The following is a 27709-nucleotide window of genomic DNA, read 5'->3' as shown; positions in this document are numbered from 1 at the left end:
TAAAAATCAATTTTAGTTTATTAGATTCTCTTCAAAAATCTAATCTAGTTACTGAACTAGTGTGAAAAAAATCAGGTGTTTTATACATAAAAGTCTTTTATTCTTCTTTTGAAACAGTCTAATCAACTTTTCAATTGAAAACAGACTTAGAAACCTCTTAATTGAAACATTCTGATCAACTTTTCAAAAGAGTTCAATACATATCTTAATTGAAACAGCCTGATCAACTTTTCATTGAGTGAGAACAATGAGTTTAAAAATACACTCAGTTGATGTGGAAAAAGATGCTTTCTCAAATACTATTTCTGAGATTGAAATTCTGAAGACAAGAAAGAAAGAAGAAATAGAGAAATAACAAGTTCTTGAAATACAGAAACTTGAAAAAGTAAGTAAGATTCTTGAAAAGCAGTGTCTGAGTGAGATGAATGAAGAAGTTCTGTTAATTCTTCATACTCAGACTAGACAACTACAGGAGATGATCAAGTTCAAACTTGGAATTTCAAACACAGTTTAAAAAACATTGAAAATTTCTAGTATAATCACTGACATCTTATCTTGTTCTTCTTTCTCTTTTTCTACTTCTTCTTCTTCTTTGAATCAGAAGAAAATATATGCTCAAGCAGCTGAATCTGCTGTCTCTAAACCTGCTATCTCAAAACATACTCAAAATTCTGAGAAAACTGAGAAGAATAATGCTCATACTTCTATTCATAGAAAAGTGAAGAAAAAAATGCAAAAGAAGAAAAATCTTCAAATCTTCAGAAATAGAAGACTTATTCTCAAAGTTTCAAACCAGAATATCTTGTAAAGAAACAAGCTAAACTCAAACCTTATTTTCAGAATCAGAAATGAAATTAATCAGCAGTTCTTTTCTCAGTTAATAACTGATATTAAAGCTCAAAAATCAGTTATAGCTTCAATTGAGTCATTCTTCTTTAAAAACTCTATCATTCTGACTACAATGTCTGAATTCAGTGCAGAATTCCTTATTCAGAATAAGAATCTCTGAAAATTAGCAGTAGAATCTTTGTTAAACACAACAATTCTATCTGAGAGAGATGAAAAGTGAGATAAATTCATTCTTTATAATATTTCAGTTGAAATTTTTGACTGTGAAGAAGAAATACTACTTCTCAAAAATGAATTAGAAGAATATCACTCTATTCAACTAAGAAAAGAGTCTGTAGAACTAAATTCAATTGAGTTCAGACAAAGCAGAAGAAATGTCTCTGTTCTAGTATATATAAACACACTTGAACAGTCAAAGATCTCTGAAGTAAGAGTAGCAGATTTGAAAATGAGAGTTCATAAATACAAAGACTCAAGAATGAATCTCAAAGCTCAAACACAGTATTCAAACTGTCAAAGATATGAACACTTTACAATCTTCTGTTTCAGAGACTCAAAATGTGCATTCTGTGACAGAGATTATAAAACTAGTGAGTATAAATATGAAACATGTTTAAAAAGAGATGAAATATGTTAACACACTCTGCTTAAATGCTCTAATTGCAAAGAAAAACATGCATCTAGCTCAAAAGAATATATATTTACTTCAAGAACTCAAAAGAACTGAAGAAAAGATGAAGCTCAAAGCAAATCTAGAACTGAAGAGAATAGTCAAGTCAGTAAACTCACAACTGTAAGCTTAAAAAGAAGAAACTCTCAACTATCTAAATCTTCAAACTTCAATTCTCCAGCTAAATGTAAATAGAATTTGAATTCTCAAACTTCTGTTAAGATTAGAGAATTGAGAAATGACTCTGATGATAAACTAGATATAATATAAGCAGTTAAGATTTCTACTTTTCAGAATAGTTATAATCTACTATCTGATGATAGTGATTAGATTCTACTCTACTCTCTTTTAGTATGAATATACAACAAAAACAATAAAAAAAGTTTAAAAACTCTTCAAAAATCACATTTATTCAAAATAATGTGAATAAAAACTCAAATTGTATTTATTCTTATCTTCAAATTGTATTTGAATAAAAAGTTGATTTTATACTTCTTCAGAAGCTGAATTTTGATGCTGAGTAAAAATATATCATTTCTCATTTAAGCTACTATTGCTTTATATCTCAAAAGTCTGAGATAAAGTCAAGAGTAGTAATCTATGAAAGAAAGAGATCAAGATATTAATTTAATCTAAGATTTAATATCATGTCTGACTCTGATATTCTGATGAGTGATATTATAGATAAAGAGAATAAGTTTAATACTATACAGCTTATAAACATCTATAATGAAAAATCATTGAAGAAAAATAATAACATCTGAATAATTAATAGAGAATTTCTGAACATAACTTCATTAAGAAACTCTATAATTATAGAAGATTTCAATGCATATCATCTCTGATGAAATTCAGAACGCAAAAGAGTAGTAAGAGCTGATAATCTGATTAAATAAATCTTTAAGCATTTAATAGATTTAGTTAACAAGTCTGATCAACAAACATTCTTTAGAAAAGATATGAAACAGAAATCTATTATAGATCTAATCTTCATATCATAAAATCTAATAAAAAAAAAGACTTGTAAACTGATTTATTAATTCAAATGAGACATCAGAATCAGATCATGAGATTATTCAATTTAATATTGAACTGAGTGAGAAATAAATGAGTGAAAATCCTCTTCTCTCTAATCAGTTTAACTTTGAAAAGGCTGACTGAAAGGCAGTTGAAGAAAGTATAAAACTGTTAAAATCTGAAAGACAGAGTAAGCTATATTGAAATCCTGATCAAGATATCTCAAATGAAATACTTAACAATAGAGTGAAGCTCATTACATCTATTATTCTAGTAAGTATTAAAGATAATATTTCAAAGAGAAAGTCTTCTAAGTATTCAAAACCTTGATGAAATAAGAATATCACATCTAAAAGGAAACAATTGACTACTGTTAGAAGAGATTGAAAGAATGATATAATTTCTGATAAAGAGTTCAAAGCTGTCAGAAATGAATATTTTTTAGATATTAAAAGAGCTAAAACAGACTGCTGGAATAAGTTTCTTAAAGAAGTATAAGAAAAGAAAGTTTTTAAAGCTTTTAACTATACTAAAACAAGAAGTGTAGCAAAACTTTCAATCTTAGAATATGAGTTTCAGAATGAATCATATACAGCAAACTCTTTTGAGGAAAAATGTCAAGCTTTTATAAGAACTCTCTTTCAAAACTCATCAGATTCAGATTCAGAGAAAGAGAATATATTACTTCTCAACTATATTGATAAAAATGACTGAGAATAACCTAATCTTACTCAAGATGAATTAGAGTCAGCTATCTTCTTAAGTTCAGTTAAAACTGCTGCAGAGCCTGATTCAATTAATAACTTGATTATTCAAAATACATACTTCTACTTAAAGAATGAATATTTTGAGCTCTTTTTCAATCTCTTGAAAAATGAATATTATTCTGAATACTGAAGAGAAGTCACTGAAGTGATTCTTGCAAAACCTAATAGAAAAACTTCATTTCTCAAGTTATATAGAGTAATATCTCTATTGAACTGTCTAGAAAAGGTTTTAGAAAAGATAATAGCTACTTAACTATCTTTTATAAGCTCTATCAGTAATTCTCTGATATTCAGTGAATAAATAAGAGATAGAAAACAGTGTTGTGTAATTGACACTGTTCTCTCAGTTGTTTATAATATTCAGATAGCAAAGCATGAAGATCTGATTTCAACTGTAGTTTTTATTAATATAAAAGAAGCATTTAATCATGTTTCAAAGTCAAAGTTAATTCAGACTTTAAAGATGTTAAAACTGTCACTTTCTCTAATAAAATGAGTTAACTGTTTTATATCTAAAAGAATTATATAACTTTTCTTTGATGAAATAAAACAAGACAAGACTGAGATAAAAATAGAAGTACTGTAAGAATCTTCAATCTCATTTATTTTATTTACAATATACACTGCATATCTATTCAAAAATAGAAATATGAAAATAATGTGATCTTCAAGTTATGTGAATGATATTGATCTAGTCTACAGCTCAAAAACTATCAAAGAGAATTTGAAAGTGATTAAAGAAGCTGCAAAGGAAATCTTTATTAAAGCAGATATCAATTAAATTCAATTTGATATGAATAAAACTGAGTTAATTCATTTCTTTTCTAGATTCAATGAGAAAGAACTATTTCTAACTCTTTTAAATAGAGAGATTAAACCCAGTGTTAATGTCAAATGATTAGAAGTATGATTAAACTTCAAGTTGAATTTTAAATATCACATTCAACAAAGAACTGTCAAGGCAGAAAGACTATTGAATAATATAATCAGACTATCAAATACAGAGAGAGGTCTATTCTTCCAGGCTATGAGACAGTTATATATAGCCTGTATTACATCAGTAGCTAATTATGAAGTTTAAGTTTGATGAAATAATCAAGAGAATTTCACTGAACTCTTTCAAAGTCTGTAAAACAGAGTCTTGAGAAGAATTCTGAGAGTATTCAAATCATCTTCTATTAAAGTAATGAAAATTGAAGCTTCAATTCCTTCTTCTGCTATCAGATTTGAAAAGACCTGTATGAACTATGCTCTGAGAGTTATAAAGATGAGCTTAAATTATATAATCAGAGAAAGAGTCTCTTTTTCATTTTCATTAATTAACTCTGAAAATGAACTGGATTGGAATAGATTTCTTGATTGAAATGAAAATAATTCTTCAAAGAAGATGTCTTCTCAACTGTACAGACTATACTCTCTGATTAAAAATCAATTTTCTTCTTTAAATATTGAAAAAGTTAATCATGAGAAGTTATCTCTCTGAAGAGAAAAGCTTGAATCTCTTATAGACTTATAAATAAGTGAACTATCTAAAGAGAAAGAATATGAACAGTATTTGAAGAGAATTTCTACAATTAATATAAAAGACTCTATTCTGATTTATTCAGATAGCTCAAAAAATGAGAATTTGAATAGATTAGATGCAGGCATTGCTTATACTGAAGATAATATCAATTTTATCTCAGATTTCTGAAATTTAGACTGTGAATCTAAAGTCTTTGATGCTGAACTATTTGTAATAGTGAAAGCTTTCAAACTCATTGAAATAAAATCTTATAAAAGAGAAAATAGTTTGAAAGAGATATGAATATTCTCTAATAGTCATACTACTTTAAAAAGACTTAGAAATAGTCAGATTTATAATAATCAAATGAATCTTGAACTGATCTTAAACTCTGTTTTGAAAATTCAAAAGAGAAGAATATCAAAGCTGATAATTCATCTGCACTGAGTTTCTGCTTATATGAATATTCATGACAATGAATTGACTGATTCAGCTGCAAAAAAGAGTGTAGAATTAAGTAAATCTATTTAAAAAATTATGTTCTGATCTTTTATAAAGAGAAAAATAAAAGTATCTTATTTAGATAAGTGAAATGAAAGCTGGCAGAAATAAAAGAAGAGTATACATTATTCAAGATTTGAAACAAAACTCAAGTGAAAATCTTGTTCAATTAAATATAAAAAGAAAATATTCTCATCTATAATACAGCTGAAACTAGGACATGGCTATTTCAAATCTTATATACAAAGATTTAATAATAGATTTGACTCAATAGAATGCTCATTCTGCAATATAAATGAGAATTCTGAGTATATTGTAATGCACTGTGCATTATACAATAGTCTCAGAGTCAGATTGAAAGAGAAGTATGATTTAAATTAAGTAAATATAAGATTCTTATTCTCAACTGAGACAGGAATTAAATACTTAATAGACTTTCTATCAGAAACTCAAGCAGCTACAAGAAAATGACTAAATTCAGAAATATCTAAATATGAAGAGAAGGAAATCAATCAGATATAGTCTGTTAAAACAGCTATATACTATCTTTTAATAATTTGTTTTATTACAGTCTCTCTTTACTTTATCTTTTTCTTTCAATTTCTTTCTATCTATCTATTTAATGTGTCTACCTTTAAGACTGTGTTCTCTTTTCCTTTATCATGAAATTGTCAAATGATTTCAAAGTATCAGAAGATGTTAAAACACTGCAATTTGTAAACAGTTTTTGTATTCTGAGCTGGAATTTTCTGATTTTGCATATCTGAAATTGATAAATGTATAATAGTTAACTTTACAGATATAGGAAAAACCCTGAGAACTAAAAGTTCTCAGGTAGATGTCATAGTCTCTGACTGCATACATCTATAATTGAAGAATAATAATAATAATAATAACTTCAATTTCTAAGTTATATAGAGTAATATCTCTATTAAACTGTCTAGAAAAGATTTTGAAAAAGATAATAGCTACTTAACTATCTTTTATAAGCTCTATTAATAACTCTCTTTTATTCAGTGAATAAATGAGAGATAGAAAACAATGTTCTGCAATTGATACTGTTCTCTCAGTTATTCATGATATTCAAATAGTAAAGTATGAAGACCTGGTCTCAACTGCAGTTTTTATTGATATAAAAGATACATTTAATCATGTTTCAAAGTCTAAGATGATTTAAACTTTGAAGATGTTAAAACTGTCACTTTCTCTAATAAAATGAGTTAATTGTTTCATATTTAAAAGAATTATACAACTATTCTTTGATGAAAGAAAACAAGATAAAACTGAGATAAAAATAGAAGTATTACATGAATCTTAAATCTCATCTGTTTTATTTGCAATATACACTGCATATCTATTCAAGAATAGAGAGATGAAAATAGTGAGATTTTTAAGTTATATAGATGATATTGATCTACTCTACAGTTCAAAGACAATCAAAGAGAATTTAAAAGTAATTGAAAAAGCAGTAAAGAAAATCTTTGTTAGAGCAGATATTAATCTAATTCAATTTGATATGAATAAAACTGAGTTAATTCACTTTTTTCTCAGATTTAATGAGAAAGAACTAAGTCTAACTCTTTTGAATAAAGAGATTCAACCTAGTTTGAATGTCAAATGACTAGAAGTATGATTAAACTTCAAGTTGAATTTTAAATATCATATTCAACAAAGAATCATCAAGACAGAGAGACTACTGAATAGTATAATCAGACTATCAAATACTTAGAGAGATCTATTCTTTCAGACTATAAGACAGTTATATGTAGCCTGTATTATCTCAGTAGCTGATTATGAAGTTTAAGTTTAATGAAATAATCAAGATAATTTCACTGAACTCTTTCAAAGTTTATAAAACAGAGCTTTGAGAAGAATTCTGAGAGTATTCAAATCATCTTCTATTAAAGCAATGAAAATTGAAGCTTCAATTTCATCTTCTACTATTCAATTTAAAAAGACCTGTATAAACTATGCTCTGAGAGTCATGAAGATGAGCTCAAATTATATAATCAGAGAAATAGTCTCTTCTTCATTTTCATCAGTTAACTCAGGAAATGAACTGAATTGAAATAGATTTCTTAATTGAAATGAGAATAATACTTTAAAGAAAATGCTCTCTCAACTGTATAAACTGTGTTCACTTATTAAAAATCAATTTTCTTTATTAAATTTTGAGAAAATTGAATATGAGAAGATATCTCTCTGAAGAGAAAAGCTGAAATCTCTCATAGACTTATAAATAAGTGAACTATCTAAAGAGAGAGAATATGAACAGTATTTGAAGAAGATCTCTATAATTAATATAAATGACTCTATTTTGATTTACTCAGATAACTTAAAAAATGAGAATTTGAATAGATTATACACAGACATTGCTTATACTGAAGATAATATCAATTTTATCTCAGATTTCTGAAATTTAGACTGTGAATCTAAAGTCTTTGACACTGAACTATTTGTAATAGTGAAAGCTTTCAAACTTATTAAAATAAAATCTTATAAAAGAGAAAATAGTTTGAAAGAGATATGAATATTCTCTGATAGTTAAGCTGCTTTAAAAAGACTTAGAAATAGTCAGATTTATAATGATCAAATGAATCTTGAACTGATCTTAAACTCTGTTTTAAAAATTCAAAAGAGAAGAATATCAAAGCTGATAATTTATCTGCACTGAGTTCCTGCTCATATGAATATTCATGACAATGAATTGACTGATTCAGCTGTAAAAAAGAATTCAGAATTAAGTAGATCTATTCAAAAAATTATGTTCTGATCTTTTATAAAGAGAAAGATAAAAGAATCTTATTTAAATAAGTGAAATGAAAGCTGACAGAAATAAAAGAAGAGTATACATTATTCAAGATTTGAGACAAAATCAAAGTGAAAATCTTGTTCAATTAAATATAAAAAGAAAATATTCTCATCTATAATTCAGCTGAAACTAGAACATGATTATTTCAAATTCTATATACAAAGATTTGATAATAGATTTGATTCAACAGAGTGCTCATTCTGCAATGTGAATGAAAATCCTGAGCATATTGCAATGCATTGTACATTATACAATATTCTCAGTGTCAGATTAAAGAAGAAGTATGATTTAAATCAATTAAATATGAGGTTCTTGTTCTCAACTGAGACAAGAATTAAATACTTAATAGACTTTCTATCAGAAACTCAAGCAGCTATAAGAAAATGACTGAATTCAGAAGTATCTGAATATGAAGAGGCAGAAATTAATTAGATATAGTCTGTTAAAACAGCTATACACTATCTTTTAATAATTTTATTTTGTTATAGTCTCTCTTTACTGTACTTATTTCTTTCTGTTCTTTTCTATCTATCTATTTAATATGTCTCTCTTTAAGACTATATTCTCTTTTCCTTTGTCATGATATTCTCAAATAGTTTCAAAGTATCAGAAGGTGTTGAAATACTGTAATTTATAAACAGTTTTTATATTCTGAGCTGGAATTTTCTGATTTTACATATCTGAAATTGATAAATGTATAATAGTTGACTCTATAGAGGAAAAACTCTGAGAACTAAAGATTCTCAGATAGATGTCATAGTCTCTGACTGTATACATCTATAATTAAAGAATAATAATAATAATAATTCTCTTCTTCAGCTTCTTACAATCACTAGTATAGTGATCATCAGCTTCACAGTTAAAATAGAGATCTTTATTAAATCTTTTTTAATATTTCTTCACAGTAAGTGAAGAATCAGAATACTTGAAATTCTTCTTTACTTTCTCTACACTGAAGCTGTCACAGTACTGTTTAAATTCTATTATTAATTACTTAGAAGAGATCTTGTTAATCTTTTTCTCAGAGTATTGATTATTCAAATAGATCTGAGAAGTCAAGTTAACAAACTCAGTGTAATTGATTGATGAACTCTGATACTGTGATATCATTGTCTGCATCTTGTGAGTCAGCTTCATAAGATAAAGCTGTGTTTTTAATTGATTCAAATTATTAGTTAATTTCTCTCAATATTCTTCAAATCTTATATTGAAATCAGAAGAATTCTCATTATCTTATTAATATAATAAGTTGAATTACTGTGCTGCTGTAAAGCTGCAGTTGTGATGATCTTTGATTTAATTTAGTAAAAAGTCTTTGAATTCTTCTCAAGTTATAACAGTATTAATATATTCAAGCTCTCTTTTCTTAATAACTTAAGTAGTTGCAGAGATGCCTTCAAGAAGGTTGACAGTGTATATTACTTATATCTTATGAGTATTAAACTGACTCAGATTAAGATGAAATTTCTGTTTAAGAATATAAATAAAGCTGTGAAATTCAGACAATGTGTTTTTCTTATAACTCAAAGAATCTTTCACTTTAATCTCTTCATCTTTATAATAGATATAGATGTGTAGAGACTGCAGTGATGATAGAGCAGTTGAAGAACTTATATTAAAATATACAGCAGGTTTAGAAATCTTGAATTTCTGCTGAGATAGAGATATACACACTCTAGAAGATGATGTAAAGTTTTCTTCAGAGAATGAGATTGAGTTGATCTCAGTATAGATACATGAGGTTATATCAGTCTGCTAATAGAGCTCAACTAATTCAAACTTGTAATCAGATTAAGTAATTTAAATTATAATATAATGAAACTGAAACAGTGACTAGTTAACAGTGTTATATAGAAATAGTTATTTAAGAAGCTGTATAAGTGAGCTTAACTATCTTGCTTGAATAGTGAGCTCATAGACTACAGAGTTATTACAAGAATATCACAGATATAATACTTAGTATACTAAGAAGATTGTATAAGAAATGCAGTAACTCTTATATATATTTCAGTAGAAGAAAAAATAAATCACTGACTTCTTTAATAAGAAGTCAGTATCTAGCTATTCTATATAGATAATGAGTGAATACTCTTCTCTCATTTCATGAGTGAGAATAGCTGAAGTGATATCTCAGCAGTGTCTCACTGTCAAGAAAGAGTAATCTGCTAACCTTATATAAAAGTAAGATTCTTATATTCATTCATTGAATCTTTCTATGATATATCTGAATGATGTCATAGAATGATTGAAAACCGGTTTAAATGACCTGCGGGATGAATGAAATCATTCACAGAGAAGTGATAAGCTGTGTGAAACCGTAACAGAGTCTTGATACAGTCAGAAGTGTAACAGTCTGTCACTTCAGCCTTCTTGACATAGTCAGGCCTGTGAGAGAGTTTATTCACTAAGTTTTTAGTTCTCTTAATATACTCTATCTTGAATCAGAACTCACTTAGTCTCTAAGCTCAGTAAATCTATTACTGTAAGAGTTTCTTTATTAAAGTAAACTATTATAAGCTATTATAATCAGTTCTAATAGTAATTACTATCATAAGACTCTTAAAGTAGTAATATTAGTGATAAAAGAATTTCACTATTATAAGAAACTTCTAATTATAAATATTATAGTTAATCTCTATAAATTACATCTTTTATAAGAAAAAGATCACTGAAACTCAGTTTCTGTTTAACTGTAGTTATAAGACTATTTCTGAAATTATTACAAAGAAGATATCTATCTTCAATCTGATTAAGAGTAAGAAATTAAAATGAAATAGTATCACTGTGTTTATAAATATCTATTTTAATCTTATAAAGATTTTATAAGCTTCTGAAATAAGAAAGTTTTTATAGTTCTCTCTTCTTAATAATCTTTTTATTTTTTATTTATAGAATGACTTTTTCTTATTTTCACTCTTTAGTATATCTATAAGAATTAAGAAGATTCTTATAAATGCAAAGATAAATTATCTATAGAAATTTATAAAACTCAGAAAGATCTGAATCTTATAAATACTAGTTAACTCTAATTATAATAGAATAGTTTTAACTTATAAAGATTTTATCTGAATATTATTTATAGTAATTATATATTCTAGAAAATTAATCTGATAGATACTGAAGTTATACTTTATAAGCTTAATATATAGTTCTGTCTCATCTAAGATCTTTAATATAGTTTATATATACTCAGTGTGTTCTTTCTTTTTTATAAAGTATATTATCACATCATTCAGATATATTATTATAAAGATATTCAGATATACATGAAGTATTTTATTAATAAAAGACTGAAATACTGTGAAGATATTAGTTAAATCAAAAGATATTACTAGATATTCAAATAATTTCAGTATAATTTTAAAGACAGTCTTTTATTCATTCTTAGACTGTACTCACAGCTGTGTATATATATTAATTATATTTAGTTATATAAATATGACAGCTCTTACAAGACAGTTAATTACATTCTTAATCAGAGATAGAAGATAGTGACTCTTTATAATCTTAAAGTTCAGATTATAGTAGTTTATATATAATCTAAGATCTTTATTCTTCTTTTTTATAAATATTATAGAGACTTCTACAGAGATCTGTAAAGATTAGATAAAGCTATTCTTCAGATTCTTCTTTATATAAGTCTGTAAGATCTCTGTCTTATAATAAGAGAGCTTATAGATTAGTTCTTAGAAGAGTTTCTACTCTTCTATTAAATCTATTATCAGATTCTTCTATTATTATTATTATTATTATTATTATTATTATTATTATTCTTCAATTATAGATGTATGCAGTCAGAGACTATGACATCTATCTGAGAACTTTTAGTTCTCAGGGTTTTTCCTATGTCTGTAAAGTTAACTATTATACATTCATCAATTTCAGATATGTAAAATCAGAAAATTCCAGCTCAGAATATAAAAACTGTTTACAAATTGCAGTGTTTTAACATCTTTTGATACTTTGAAATCATTTAACAATATCATGACAAAGGAAAAGAGAAAAAGAACACAGTCTCAAAGATAGACACATTAAATAGATAGATAGAAAGAAATTGAAAGAAAAAGATAAAGAAAAAGATAAAGTAAAAAGAGACTATGCCTCAGTGGCCGAATGGTTAATGCGGCCACCTGGTAGCGCCTTGGCGTGGGAAACCAAGGCGCGTGGGTTCGAAACCCGCAGGGGATACATTAAATTCAGAACTCAAGCACCTCAGGTTCCTAATAAATACAGAGGTGTACAAATTGCTTCAATGAATCGCTCTATGTTCCTGGGCTGGAAAGTTATTATCGCATGTATCTAATTGTCACTCCTTTGTATTTTCCTATGTTCTTGTTATCTTGACGTGGTCTCAACACCTGTATTTCCTTCTGTATAACTAACACTTGGCCTGTATTTAACATCACGCAAGGACTCATCATAAGCTCCGCTTGCATATGAGTATAATGGAAGAATAATAATAATAATAATAATAATAATAATAATAAAAAGAGACTATAATAAAACAAATTATTAAAAGAGAGTGTATAGCTGTTTTAACAGACTATATCTGATTGATTTTCTCCTCTTCATATTCAGATAATTCTGAATTTAGTCATTTTCTTGTAGCTGCTTGAGTTTCTGATAGAAAGTCTATTAAGTATTTAATTTCTGTCTCAGTTGAGAATAAGAATCTCATATTTAATTGATTTAGATTATACTTCTCTTTCAATCTGACTCTGAGACTATTGTATAATACACAGTGCATTACAATATACTCAGAATTCTTCTTTATATTGCAGAATGAGTATTCTATTGAGTCAAATCTATCATTAAATCTTTGTATATAAGATTTAAAATAGTCATGTCCTAGTTTCAGCTGTATTATAGATGAGAATATTTTCTTTTTACATTTAATTAAACAAGATTTTCACTTGAGTTTTGTTTCAAATCTTGAATAATGTATACTCTTCTTTTATTTCTGTCAGCTTTTATTTCACTTGTCTAAATAAGATTCTTTTATTTTTCTCTTTATAAAAGATCAGAACATAATTTTTTGAATAGATCTGCTTAATTCTGCACTCTTTTTTGCAGCTGAATCAGTCAATTCATTGTCATGAATATTCATATAAGCAGGAACTCAGTGCAGATGAATTATCAGCTTTGATATTCTTCTCTTTTGAATTTTCAAAACAGAGTTTAAGATCAGTTCAAGATTCATTTGATTATTATGAATCTGACTATTTCTAAGTCTTTTTAAAGCAGCTTGACTATCAGAGAATATTCATATCTCTTTCAAACTATTTTCTCTTTTATAAGATTTTATTTCTATGAGTTTGAAAACTTTCACTATTATAAATAGTTCAGCATCAAAGACTTCAGATTCACAGTCTAGATTTCAGAAATCTGAGATAAAATTAATATTATCTTCAGTATAAGCAATGCCTGCATCTAATCTATTCAGGTTCTCATTTTTTGAGTCATCTGAATAAATCAGAATAGAGTCTTTTATATTAATTATAGAAATTCTCTTCAAATGCTGTTCATATTCTTTCTCTTTTAATAGTTCACTTATTTGTAAGTCTATAAGAGATTCAAGCTTTTCTCTTCAGAGAGATAACTTCTTATGATTCACTTTTTCAATATTTAAAGAAGAAAATTGATTTTTAATCAGAGAGTATAGTCTGTAAAGTTGAGAAGACATTTTCTTTAAAGAATCATTTTCATTTCAATCAAGAAATCTATTTCAATTCAGTTCATTTTCAGAGTTAATTGATGAAAATGAAGATGAGACTCTTTCTCTGATTATATAATTTGAGCTCATCTTTATAACTCTCAGTGCATAGTTCATACAGGCCTTTTCAAATCTAATAGCAGAAGAGAGAATTGAAGCTTCAATTTCTATTGCTTTAATAGAAGATGATTTGAATGCTTCTAGAATTCTTCTCAAGACTCTGTTTTACAGACTTTGAAAGAGTTCAGTGAAGTTCTCTTGATTATTTCATCAAACTTGAACTTTATAATCAGCTACTGATGTAATACAGGCTATATATAATTATCTCATAGCCTGGAAGAATAGATCTCTCTCTGTATTTGATAGTCTGATTATATTGTTTAATAGCCTTTCTGCCTTGACAGTTCTTTGTTAAATGTGATATTTAAAATGCAACTTAGAGTTTAATCATACTCTTAATCATTTGACATTTACACTGAGTTTAATCTCTCTATTTAAAAGAGTTAGAGATAGTTCTTTCTCATTGAATCTAGAAAAGAAATGAATTAACTCAGTTTTATTCATATTAAATTAAATTTGATTGATATCTGCTCTAATAAAGATTTCCTTTACAGCTTCTTCAATCACTTTCAAATTCTCTTTGATAGTTTTTGAGCTGTAGACTAGATCAATATCATCTATATAACTTGGAGATTGCACTATTCTCATATTTCTATTTTTGAATAGATATGCAGTGTATATTGCAAATAAAATAGATAAGATTGAAGATTCTTATGATACTTCTATTTTTATCTCAGTCTTGTCTTGTTTCATTTCATCAAAGAAAAGTTGTATGATTCTTTTAGACATAAAACAGTTAACTCATTTTATTAGAGAAAGTGACAGTTTTAACATCTTCAAAGTCTGAATTAACTTTGACTTTGAAACATGATTAAATGCTTCTTTTATGTCAATAAAAACTGCAGTTGAGACCAGATCTTCATGCTTTGCTATTTAAATATTATAAACAACTGAGAGAACAGTGTTAATTGCAGAACATTGTTTTCTATCTCTCATTTATTCACTGAATAAAAGAGAGTTATTAATAGAGCTTATAAAAGATAGTTAAGTAGCTATTATCTTTTCTAAAATCTTTCCTAGACAGTTTAATAGAGATATTACTCTATATGACTTAGAAATTGAAGTTTTTCTATTAGGTTTTACAAGAATCACTTCAGTGGCTTCTCTCCAGTATTCAGAATAATATTCATTTTTCAAGAGATTGAAAAAGAGCTCAAAATATTCATTCTTTAAGTAGGAATATGTATTTTGAATAATCAAGTGATTAATTGAATCAGGCCCTGCAGCAGTTTTAACAGAACTTGAGAAGATAGCTGACTCTAATTCATCTTATGTAAGATCAGACCATTTCCAGTCATTTTCATTAATATAGTTGAGAAGTGATATATTCTCTTTCTCTGAATCTGAATCTGAATCTGGTGAGTTCTGAAAGAGAATTCTCATGAAAGCTTGACATTTTTCCTCAAAAGAGTTTGCTGTATATGATTCATTCTGAAACTCATATTCTAAGACTGGAAGTTTTGCTACACTTCTTGTTTTAGTATAGTTAAAAGCTTTAAAAACTTCCTTTCCTTGTGCTTCTTCAAGAAATTTATTCCAGCAGTCTGTTTTAGCTTTTTTATCAGATTCTTCTTATAGTAAGATAAAAACTCAGCTATCTTAGTTAAATTAAATATCTCTATCAGAAGTCATCTATGCTTGCAACCGCTCCACCATGAACTCGCTCGATTTTTCGAATAAGAACCCGCCGATAGATCCATCGAAAAGCCCTCGATCATACGAGCATTTTGACCCCATCGCCGACCGCATACCCCGTGTGGTGGTGGAGTTATCCAGCCAAATGTGAACCAGACGTCGTTCGGAACTCCTGCGTGGGATTATCCCCCATTCTCCCCTATCACACCACAACCCCGGGCCAAATTGCCATACAAATTGTAAGGTGAAGAGACCTAGCCTGCACCAATCTTCTCGATTTTGGAAGATCCCCGATCTGTAGTTGTGGAGATATCTGAGGAGCGACCTCCGCGAAAACCCTGTCCATCTTTGATGTTCCAAAACACCAACGCCAAGTCCCACCCTCGTACCGCCCTTTCCAATCTGGCCCATCCCCGGCAGAAAAATACAAAATGATACCTCGGCGATAATATCAAGCACATAATCAACAGACAACGAGTCAACAGCACACTAACAACTATAAAATCAGTATACCCCAAGGTCTGACTGAGCCTTTGATCCCTGCACAGTGAGATATATTAAATCTAGTTTTAATACCTCAATATTCAATAGATTCTGCAAGAGATTGAGAACAGCAATACTAGATTTCTATTGAATTTGAGAATTAACTCTATATTGATATAATCATTGACAAAGTCTTCTATTTTGAGATATAAATAACCAGTTCCTCTACATCCCGCTGGCAATATTTATATTATCATATAGAAACAGACTTATATTCTCTATAATATCAAGACTCTGAAGAGAGAAAGTCTTGATAGAGAATATACAGTAGTGCATATCTTAGCAGTTTCTATCTCATTCTTCTGCAGCAGTTAATGCAAAAAAAAAAAGATCTTAGAAATAGTTTTTTACTTCTCTTGAAAAAGTAAGGTGTTTTTCTCTGGGTTTTACACAATATTCTTACAAAGAATTAAAAACAGAGTTGTTTTCTGTCATAATTTCATATTCTTTTAAGTAAGAATTACTATTTCAGTGGCTGAAGAGCTTTCATTAATACTTAATTCTTTTTTACACTCTTTATTAACTGATTTGAGTTGCACACTTGTTGTGTGAGGAGAATTGAATGATTTAGAATAAAATTGAATAGTTTTAATCAATTTCTCTGCAAAAAATTGATTTATTTTTTGTCAGTTTTTCTCTCAAAAACTGTCATATCATCTGATTTATTATTAATTGATATCATACTTTTTCTCACTGTATCCCAAGAAAGAGATTGTAAAGATTTTATTGATTTATCTCAAAAATCAATTTTAGTTTATTAGATTCTCTTCAAAAATCTAACCTAGTTACTGAACTAGTGTGAAAAAAATCAGGTGTTTTATACACAAAAGTCTTTTATTCTTCTTTTGAAACAGTCTGACCAACTTTTCAATTGAAAACAGACTTAGAAATATCTCAATTGAAACAGTCTGATCAACTTTTCATTGAGTGAAAACAATGAGTTCAAAAATACACTCAGTTGATGTGAAAAAAGATGCTTTCTTAAATGCTATTTCTGAGATTGAAATTCTGAAGAGAAGAAAGAAAGAAGAAATAGAGAAACAACAAGTTCTTAAAATACAGAAACTTGAAAAAGCAAGCAAGATTCTTGAAAAACAGTGTCTGAGTGAGATGAATGAAGAAGTTCTGTTAATTCTTCATACTCAGGCTAGACAACTACAGAAGATGATCAAGTTCAAACTTAGAATCTCAAACACAGTTCAAAAAACATTGAAAATTCCTAGTACAATCACTGACTCTTCATCTTACTCTTCTTTATTCTTTTTTCCTACTTCTTCTTCTTCTTTGAATCAGAAGAAAACATATGCTCAAGCAGCTGAATCTGCTGTCTCTAAATCTGCTATCTCAAAACCTGCTCAAAATCCTGAGAAAACTGAGAAGAATACTGCTCATGCCCCTATTTATAGAAAAGTGAAAAAGAAAATACAAAAAGAGAAAAACTTTCAAATCTTCAGAAATAGAAGACTTATTCTCAAAGTCTCAAATCAGGACATTCTGCAAAGAAACAAGCTAAACTCAAATCTCATTTTCAGAATCAGAAATGAAATTAATCAGCAGTTCTTTTCTCAATTAATGACTGATATTGAAGTTCAAAAACCAGTTATAGCTTCAATTGAGTCATCATTCTTTGAAAACTTCATCATTCTGACTACAATGCCTGAATTCAGTGCTGAATTCCTTATTCAGAATGAGAATCTCTGAAAGTCAGCAGTAGAATCTTTGTTAAACACAACAATTCTATCTGAAAGAGATGAAAAGTGAGATAAATTCATTCTTCATGATATTTCAGTTGAAATTTTTGACTGTGAAGAAGAAATGCTACTTCTCAAAAATGAATTGAAAGAATACAACTCTATTCAACTGAGAAAGAAGTCTGTATAACTAAATTCAATTGAGTTCAGACAAAGCAGGAGAAATGCCTCTGTTCTAGTATATATAAAAACACTTAAACAGTCAAAGATCTCTGAAGTAAGAGTAGCAGATTTGAAAATGAGAGTTCATGAATACAAAGACTCAAGAATGAATCTCAAAGCTCAAACACAGTGTTCAAACTGTCAAAGATATGAACACTTTGCAATCTCATGTTTTAGAGACTCAAAGTGTGCATTCTGTGCCAGAGATCACAAAACTAGTGAGCATAAATGTGAAACATGCTCAAAAAGAGGTGAAATTTGTCAACATACTCTGCTTAAGTGCTCTAATTGTGGTTCGGAAGAACGTACGACCGTCGGATAATAACGCAGCTGCTTCCGAACTACTAGCATACGCGGACGCTTCCGAACTACTAGCGTATGCATATGAGTGTAAAGGGGCCATAGCGGCCGCTAATTAAATTAGCATACAATATTACAATATATAAGAAGTCAGTGTACACCTGTAATCATACACTGGCTTAAGCAACCTTTGAATCACATCTGATAGCATGTCTAAAAACTGGTGAGAAGTGCAGACTTCTTCAGAACATGATAATTTCATCTACAAAGTGATTCATAGTTATTATGCCAGTGTGGTTCTAGAACACTTTAAAAGATAGTGTATGAAAAGCAGTGAGTAGAAAAGCATCTGATTGATACTGCTTCACTTATTAGAGAAAAACTTCATACTCAGATGAATACTATGTATGTAAATGAATAAGATGTGAGAAAAAGAAATGAGAGCAGTGAACCAGATTCAAAGAAGACTGCTCTTCACTTAAAGAGATAAAAGAAAGAGATGACCATTATCAGAGTTGTACAATAATAACAGAACAATATAGTGATATAATGATACAGTGATATAGTGATATAATAATACAGTAATATAATAATAGACATTATATAATTAATAAGAAATCACTGAAATAGATATCTTCTCTAGTCAATATAAATAACACTCTTCTCTGCTATCTGAACTGAAAGATATGCAGAACCTCTCAGAGAGTTTACTCAAAGCAGTAAGAAAAGTAACTGAAACTGCTGAACTGAAATCAAAGCTCTGTACATGTACAAGAATTCTAAATAAGATCAAGGCCTTGTATACACAGTGACAGGCTGAGATAAAAGTCAAATAATAATTGACATTCACTGCAGATCAAGCATTCACTATGAAGAGCTTTGTCAACACAATCACTATCATTAATAAGAATAGAGAAAACCAGATCTTAGATCTGCAGTGAGAGATTGAACATTTACACAGATAAGTGACTACACTGAACCTGAAGATCTCATTATAATCATTCACAATCTCTTCAGAAGTGTACACATCATCAGAGACCGCTGTGCAGGATGAGAATCTGAGCATGAAATACATTAAGCCAGGAGATCTGCCGGAGCCACCAAGCTTCAATGACGACCGAAAAAATGATGCTGCAATCAGAATGAGTGAACGCCATGATCTCTTGCTTGGAGAATGACAAGGTGTCGGATAACAAGCATCTTGCGAAAGTAGTAGAAGAGATGCTTCCAAACTTCAAGCTGAGAAAATTGGAAAATGACATTGTACTTTACTGTGATCTAGAATACACAGAAGCTCCCTATCTAGAACCTTCATTTCAATGTGACTTGATGACTCACATGCATAAAGAATTCAGTTACTTAGAAAGCCCTGAACTCATGAATATACTCAAATCAAGAGTATACTGGCCAAGCATGACTGAGGACATTCAGATGTACACTCACAAGTGCCTGAATTATCAGATTGCAAAAGAATCTAAGAAAGGATTAGAATATGAGAAAGTATAACATCAGATAAAGTGTACAATACAACTGTTTAAACAATAAGAGATGAATCTCATAGACATATTATCACAGACATCAAATGAAAATTAATGAATAATCACTGCTATTAATTACACTACTGACTGATCAGTTGTAAAAGCAGTTTCAGAGATGATAGAGAAGATGATGATGAAGTTTCTATATAATGAGATCTATATCAACTATGAAATGTCACACAAGATTCTAACTAATAACAGTGTAAATCTCATAGAAGAAGTGATGAGACATTTCATGAGCTAGTTACAGACAAGACATTGTAGAACAACATTATATCATTCATAGATGAATAGAAAGATAAAACACTTGAATGAAATCTTGAGTAATATACTGATGAAATATCTAGTGAACAAGTCTACAAGACTATGAGATGAATATCTTGAGCAGGCACTACTGACCATGCGGATTCAACAGCATGCAGTCTTCAAGTATTCATTATTCTACCTGTTGTATGAATTGCATCCGCGCATCCTGGAGAATGCTTCAGAAAAGATGAGAGAGAAAACAGCAGTTGCAGACACAACAGTCACAGACACAGAATCAAGATTGAAAGAGATCAGCCATGCACGCACAAAAGCTAACAAGTTACTCCTAAATCAAGCAATTCAATTGAAAAGAATACAAGACTCACTAGTTAAGAAATCAAGTCTCAAGATGAAAATATAAGTTCTTATATACAATAAGAATTCTGAGAAGTTTCAATCTAGATGATTTGAGTCATATAAGATACTCAAATCACATTCTCTGAGAACATATGCATTGAAAGAACCAGAGAGACAGATCTTACACAACTTAATCAATAATTCATAACTTATAAAAGTAAAGATGCAAGATCTGAGCAGATTATAATTATTCACAGTACTATTATCAGTGTTGAAAAAGAAGAGACTTACAATTGAAAAGTCTTATGAAGTAAGAGAAATCATAGACACTTACAAATCAGATAATCTCACTTATTTCAATCTTTTCACAATTATAAGAAAAGAATGAGAAGAAATGAAGAAATTAGATAAATACTATACTTCAATAAGTGATAAGACTATAGCTGATTATATAATAACATACTACAGACAGTAGACATAACACAGTAAAGAGCAGTCTCAGAGTGACAGACTTGTACATGAGTCAGATTGCAGAAGAAAAAGAAATTCAGAGTTGAATTTAACTGTTTACATCAGTTCAATTATAGAGATTACAGAGAATGAACTATCTGAAACATCTGCAGACATATGAAATCAAGTCATCTTAATCTCTGAAGATGCTCAGAGATCAGACAAGGTTAGTTTTAATAAACTGTTCACTGTAGTAGTCTGAGTGAGTGAAGAGAGACAGTATAATACATGAGACAGAATCACAAAAGATGAAAGCTGCTGAATCTAGTCACTGAACACTGTATTATATAGAGGTCACATAAGAGTAGTGACTAGCAGATAAAGAAAAAGTGTAAGAAAAGAAAAGAAATAATGAATTGATCATCAATCATAAGAGTCAGCTGTAAAAGACAAATGTTATTATACATACTTTATTCATTTTCATACATTACATGTTTAATCTATTTCTAACATCACACTATCTGAAAAACATCAAAAACAAAGAAAATCTCAAAACTTGAGATCTGTAAGAGATTTGAGAGCTGTAAGTCACTCTTATAACAACATTATATATATCTCTGATTTCTCTACTGCTCTGCATACAACATTAATGTCATTTATCACAAGATTGACTGAAATGCCAATATAGAAATGTGTATGTATATACATAGAGAAATTGAAGAAGAGTACAGAACTCACAGAATCAGAAGTCAGAGCAGAGAAGACAGAGACAGAAGAAATGAAAGAAGAAGATGCAGAACTGAATAAATAACAGAAGTTACTCAGAGCTGAACACTTATAACTCAGTGTGTACACAATCTTCTCTGCAGAGAAGAAAGAGAAAGCAATGAAAGAAGCTTGAAGATGAGAGAGAGTAGTCTCAGCAGTGTTATCATCTTCAATTAAAATAATCTCTGACATCAGAGTAACTAAGAACTATTGTTAGCATATAAAATCACAAAAGCAGAGATAATAATTATCAAATGAACACTCACTGATCTTAGAATTGTACACATAATTATAACACACACAAGGCTTCTCAGAAAGAGAGAGAGAGACATGAGAGAATACAGAAAGTAGAACATAGTATGTGAACAGCTCATTTTCATGATAATATCTCAGACAGAGTGTATAAGTCTCACACTCACAGATGTAAAAGAGTATGACATTCATGTTTCTGTTTCTGAAAACACAGATATCTTTTGTCTGCATTATGAAGTTAAATGATAGATACTAGAGAATAGACTGATACAGATCTATCATTCTGAAGAAATTCATCAGAACAGATATTCTCATAATATTGAACTTTACAGTTATGAAAAGCTTCTTAATATCTGTGAATATCATGACTTCATACACAGTAAAATTCATAATAATTTTCTCTAAGAACAGAAAAATCAGTGTTGAAAAGAAAAAGATGAAAAAGAAAAAAGACTTATAATCTCAACACTGTTAAGAGAGAAGATGATTCTCTAGTATAAATGAATAATTATCTTATTATGAATATTTAAAATGAATATAATAATCAGTGTCTGTGATCAAGCTTCAGATAGTTATGTTATATACTATCTTTATACAATAAATTATTCTAGAGATCAGTAAGAAGAGCAGAAGTGTATACACTGAGAAATGTGATTCATTAAGTCTATATAACATCTTCTTGAAATGAGAAGAGCTGATAATAAAAGCAGAGACAGTAAAACCAGAAGTGGCAGAAGTGAGAATTGCGGGAACAGAGATAGCAGAAGCAGGAGAATCAGACACAGAGACAGATGTAGAAGATTAAGAGAGAGCAGCAGAGAAAGAAACAGAGAAAGCAGAGAGAGACACAGAAGACTCAGTTATACATAATATAAATAATTTCTTTATTATCATGTTCTTCAAGTTCTCAATTAATGATTCAATATCAGGTTCACTATCATCAGTGAATGTAAATCTGTCAACACATGAAGATTCTACATGAATAAAAACAAACATATCAGCATCTGCATTTATATAAAATTATGTCAGAAGACATGATCAGAAACCTGCTGAAGAAAATGATTAAAGATGTATAAGAAGATGAAGAAGATGTATCATTCATGATAATATATTCTGATAATTATTAGAGAATAAACAAGTTCTGATCACATTTCACAACATGTTACACTTACTGTTAATAAACTGCTCAGTATAAGCACTATAATGATGCTTGTTATGAGAATGAGAGATTATTATCAGAAACATGTATAATGTGATAGATGAACAGATAGAAAGAGTTGAATAGAAGAAGAAATAGAAATCTTGAATGATAGTAACATTTAATGATGATGAAATGAAGAAGATGATTGAAGAATGAGAAAAGTTAGTGAATGAGTGATGTAATATAGTGAAAGTTTCTTTGTAAGAGTGTACACAGAACACTAGCTGAATCAGGAATAGATTACACAATTGTGAAATGCTAGTGATGAGCTAATCTGCATGAAGCTAGGATGTATGACATGATCACATGAGTGTGACCAAATCTGATAAGGGAGAATGTGGTTTGAAAGAACATACAACTGTTGAATAATAATGCGGCTGCTTCTGAACTACTAGTGTATGCAGACACTTCCGAACTACTAGCATACGCGTATGAGTGTAAAGGGGCCATAGTAGCCGCTAATTAAATTAGCGTACGATATTACAATATATAAGAAGCCGGCATACGCCTGTAATCGTACGCTGGCTTAAGCAACCTTTGAATCACATAATTGCAAAGAAAAACATGCATCTAGCTCAAAAGAATGTATGTTTGCTTCTAGAACTTAAAAGAACTGAAGAAAAGATGAAGCTCAAAGTCAATCTAGAACTGAAGAGAAGAGTCAAGCCAATAGACTTACAACTGCAAGCTCAAAAAGAAGAAACTCTCAACTATCTAAATCTTCAAACTCTAATTCTCCAGCTAAATGTAAACAGAATTTGAATTCTCAAACTTCTGTTAAGATTAGAGAATTGAGAAATGACTCTGATAATAAACTAGATATAATGCAAGCAGTTGAGATTTCTACTTTTAAGAATAGTTATAATCTACTATCTGATGATAGTGATTAGATTCTACTCTTCTCTCTTTTAGTATGAATATACAACAAAAACAACAAAAAAAGTTTAAAAACTCTTCAAAAATCACATTTATTTAAAATAATGTGAATAAAAACTCAAATTGCATTTATTCTTGTCTTCAAATTGCATTTGAATAAAAAGTTGATTTTGTACTGCTTCAGAAGCCGAATTTTGATGCTGAGTAAAAATATGTCATTTCTCATTCAAGCTACTACTGCTTTTTATCTCAAAAGTCTGAGATAAAGTCAAGAGTAGTGATCTATGAAAGAAAGAGATCAAGATATTAATTTAATCTAAGATTTGATATTATATCTGACTCTGATATTCTGGTGAGTGATATTATAGATAAAGAAAATGAGTTTGATACTATACAGCTTATAAATATCTATAATGAAAAGTCATTGAAGAAAAATAACAATATCTGAACAATTGATAGAGAATTTCTGAACATAACTTCATCAAGAAACTCTATAATTGCAGGAGATTTCAATGCACATCATCTCTGATGAAATTCAGAATGTAAGAGAGCAGTGAGAGCTGATACTCTAGTTGAATGAACCTTTGAGCATTCAATAGATTTGATTAATAAGTCTGATCAACAAACATTCTTTAGAAAAGACATAAAACAGAAATCTATTATAGATCTAATCTTCATGTCATAAAATCTAATGAAAAGAAGACTTGTAAACCGGTTTATTGATTCAAATGAGACATCAGAATCAGGTCATGAGATTATTCAATTTGAGATTGAACTGAGTGAAAAACAAATGAGTGAAAATCCTCTTCTCTCTAATCAGTTTAACTTTGAAAAAGCTGATTGGAAAGCAGTTGAAGAAAGCATAAAACTGTTAAAATCTGAAAGACAGAATGAGCTATATTGAAATTCTGGTCAAGATATCTCAAATGAAATGCTTGAGAATAGAGTGAAGCTTATTACATCTATTATTCTAACAAGTGTTAGAGATAGTATTTCAAAGAGAAAATCTTCTGAGTATTCAAAACCTTGATGAAATGAGAATATCTCATCTAAAAGAACAGAATTAGCTACTGCTAGAAGAGATTGAAAGAATGATGTAATATCTGATAAAGAGTTCAAAGCTGTCAGAAATAAATATTTTTCAGATATTAAAAAAGCTAAAACAGACTGCTGGAATAAATTTCTTGAAGAAGCATAAGAGAAGGAAGTTTTTAAAGCTTTTAACTATACTAAAACAAGAAGTGTAGCAAAACTTTCAATCTTAGAATATGAGTTTCAGAATGAATCATATACAGCAAACTCTTTTAAGAAAAAATGTCAAGCTTTTATAAGAACTCTCTTTCAATACTCATCAGATTCAGATTCAGAGAAAGAGAATATATCACTTCTTAACTACATTGATGAAAATGACTGGGAATGGCCTGATCTTACTCAAGATGAATTAGAGTCAGCTATTTTCTCAAGTTCAGTTAAGACTGCTGCAGGGCCTGATTCAATTAATCACTTAATTATTCAAAATACATACTTCTACTTAAAGAATAAATATTTTGAGCTCTTTTTCAATCTCTTGAAAAATGAATATCATTCTAAATGCTGGAGAGAAGCCACTGAAGTGATTCTTACAAAGCCTAGTAGAAAAACTTCAATTTCTAAGTCATATAGAGTAATATCTCTATTGAACTGTCTAGAAAAGGTTTTAGAAAAGATAATAGCTACTCAACTATCTTTTATAAGCTCTGTCAGTAATTCTCTTTTATTCAGTGAATAAATGAGAAGTAGAAAACAGTGTTCTGCAATTGACACTGTTCTCTCAGTTATTCATGATATTCAAATAGCAAAGCATGAAGATCTGGTCTCAACTGCAGTTTTTATTGATATAAAAGAAGCATTTGATCATGTTTCAAAGTCAAAGCTAATTCAGACATTGAAGATGTTAAAACTGCCACTTTCTCTAATAAAATGAGTTAACTGTTTTATGTCTAAAAGAATTATACAACTTTTCTTTGATGAAATGAAACAAGACAAGACTGAGATAAAAATAGAAGTATCACAAGAATCTTCAATCTCACTCATTTTATTTGCAATATACACTGCATATCTATTCAAGAATAGAAATATGAGAATAGTGAGATCTTCAAGTTATATGAATGATATTGATCTAGTCTACAGCTCAAAAACTATCAAAGAGAATTTGAAAGTGATTGAAGAAGCTGCAAAGAAAATCTTTGTTAGAGCAGATATCAATCAAATTCAATTTAATATGAATAAAACTGAGTTAATTCATTTCTTTTCTAGATTCAATGAGAAAGAACTGTCTCTATCTCTTTTAAATAGAGAGATTAAACCCAGTGTAAATGTCAAATGATTAGAAGTATAATTAAACTCCAAGTTGAACTTTAAATATCACATTCAACAAAGAACTGTCAAGGCAGAAAGGCTATTGAACAACATAATCAGACTATCAAATACAGAGAGAGATCTATTCTTCCAGGCTATGAGACAGTTATATATAACCTGTATTACATCAGTAGCTGATTATGAAGTTCAAGTTTGATGAAATAATCAAGAGAATTTCACTGAACTCTTTCAAAGTCTGCAAAACAGAGTCTTGAGAAGAATTCTGAGAGCATTTAAATCATCTTCTATTAAAGCAATGAAAATTGAAGCTTCAATTCCTTCTTCTGCTATTAGATTTGAAAAGGCCTGTATGAACTATGCTCTGAGAGTTATAAAGATGAGCTCAAATCATATAATCAGAGAAAGAGTCTCATCTTCATTTCCATCAATTAACTCTGAAAATGAACTGAATTGAAATAGATTTCTTGATTGAAATGAAAATGATTCTTCAAAGAAAATGTCTTCTCAACTTTACAGACTATGCTCTCTGATTAAAAATCAATTTTCTTCTTTAAATATTGAAAAAGTGAATCATGAGAAGTTATCTCTCTGAAGAGAAAAGCTTGAATCTCTTATAGACTTATAAATAAGTGAACTATTAAAAGAGAAAGAATATGAACAGTATTTGAAGAGAATTTCTACAATCAATATAAAAGACTCTATTCTGATTTATTCAGATGACTCAAAGAATGAGAATCTGAATAGATTAGATGCAGACATTGCTTATACTGAAGATAATATCAATTTTATCTCAGATTTCTGAAATCTAGGCTGTGAATCTGAAGTCTTTGATGCTGAACTATTTGCAATAGTGAAAGCTTTCAAACTCATAGAAATAAAATCTCATAAAAGAGAAAATAGTTTGAAAGAGGCATGAATATTCTCTGATAGTCAAGCTGCTTTAAAAAGACTTAGAAATAGTCAGATTTATAATGATCAAATGAATCTTGAACTGATCTTAAACTCTGTTTTGAAAATTCAAAAGAGAAGAATATTAAAGCTGATAATTCATTTACACTGAGTTCCTGCTCATATAAATATTCATGGCAATGAATTGGCTGATTCAGCTGCAAAAAAGAGTGCAGAATTAAGCAGATCTATTCAAAAAGTTGTGTTCTGATCTTTTATAAAGAGAAAAATAAAAGAATCTTGTCTAGACAAGTGAAATGAAAGCTGGCAGAAACAAAAGAAGAGTATACATTATTCAAGATTTGAAATAAAACTCAAGTAGAAATCTTGTTCAATTAAATATAAAAAGAAAATATTCTCATCTATAATAC

The 27709-nt window shown here is 29.1% G+C and overlaps 2 protein-coding genes and 1 pseudogene across 3 annotated transcripts; 2 read left to right on the top strand and 1 right to left on the bottom strand.

The window, feature by feature from the left end:
- The first annotated feature begins 12219 nt into the window (after nt 1-12219).
- On the top strand, nt 12220-12308 carry BDCG_16525 (annotated as a pseudogene). Its single transcript has one exon. The product of its transcript is annotated as a tRNA-OTHER (tRNA).
- A 3277-nt stretch (nt 12309-15585) lies between these two features.
- Nucleotides 15586-15999, bottom strand: BDCG_02247 (uncharacterized protein; the record flags this gene model as incomplete). Its single annotated transcript, XM_045417793.1, has 1 exon — nt 15586-15999. One exon carries the CDS (start codon nt 15997-15999, stop codon nt 15586-15588), a length of 414 nt encoding a protein of 137 aa, XP_045274523.1.
- Nucleotides 16000-18193: 2194 nt separating this feature from the next.
- Nucleotides 18194-18463, top strand: BDCG_16524 (uncharacterized protein; the record flags this gene model as incomplete). The annotated part of the gene is made up of 1 exon (XM_045425745.1): nt 18194-18463. One exon carries the CDS (start codon nt 18194-18196, stop codon nt 18461-18463), a length of 270 nt encoding a protein of 89 aa, XP_045279950.1.
- Nucleotides 18464-27709: the final 9246 nt, after the last annotated feature.

The sequence above is a fragment of the Blastomyces dermatitidis genome, assembly GCF_000003525.1.
Source record: "Blastomyces dermatitidis ER-3 genomic scaffold supercont1.2, whole genome shotgun sequence".
NCBI lineage: Eukaryota > Fungi > Ascomycota > Eurotiomycetes > Onygenales > Ajellomycetaceae > Blastomyces > Blastomyces dermatitidis.
The sequence above is the reverse complement of the archived record's forward strand: the minus strand, read 5'-3'. Positions and strand labels throughout refer to the sequence as shown.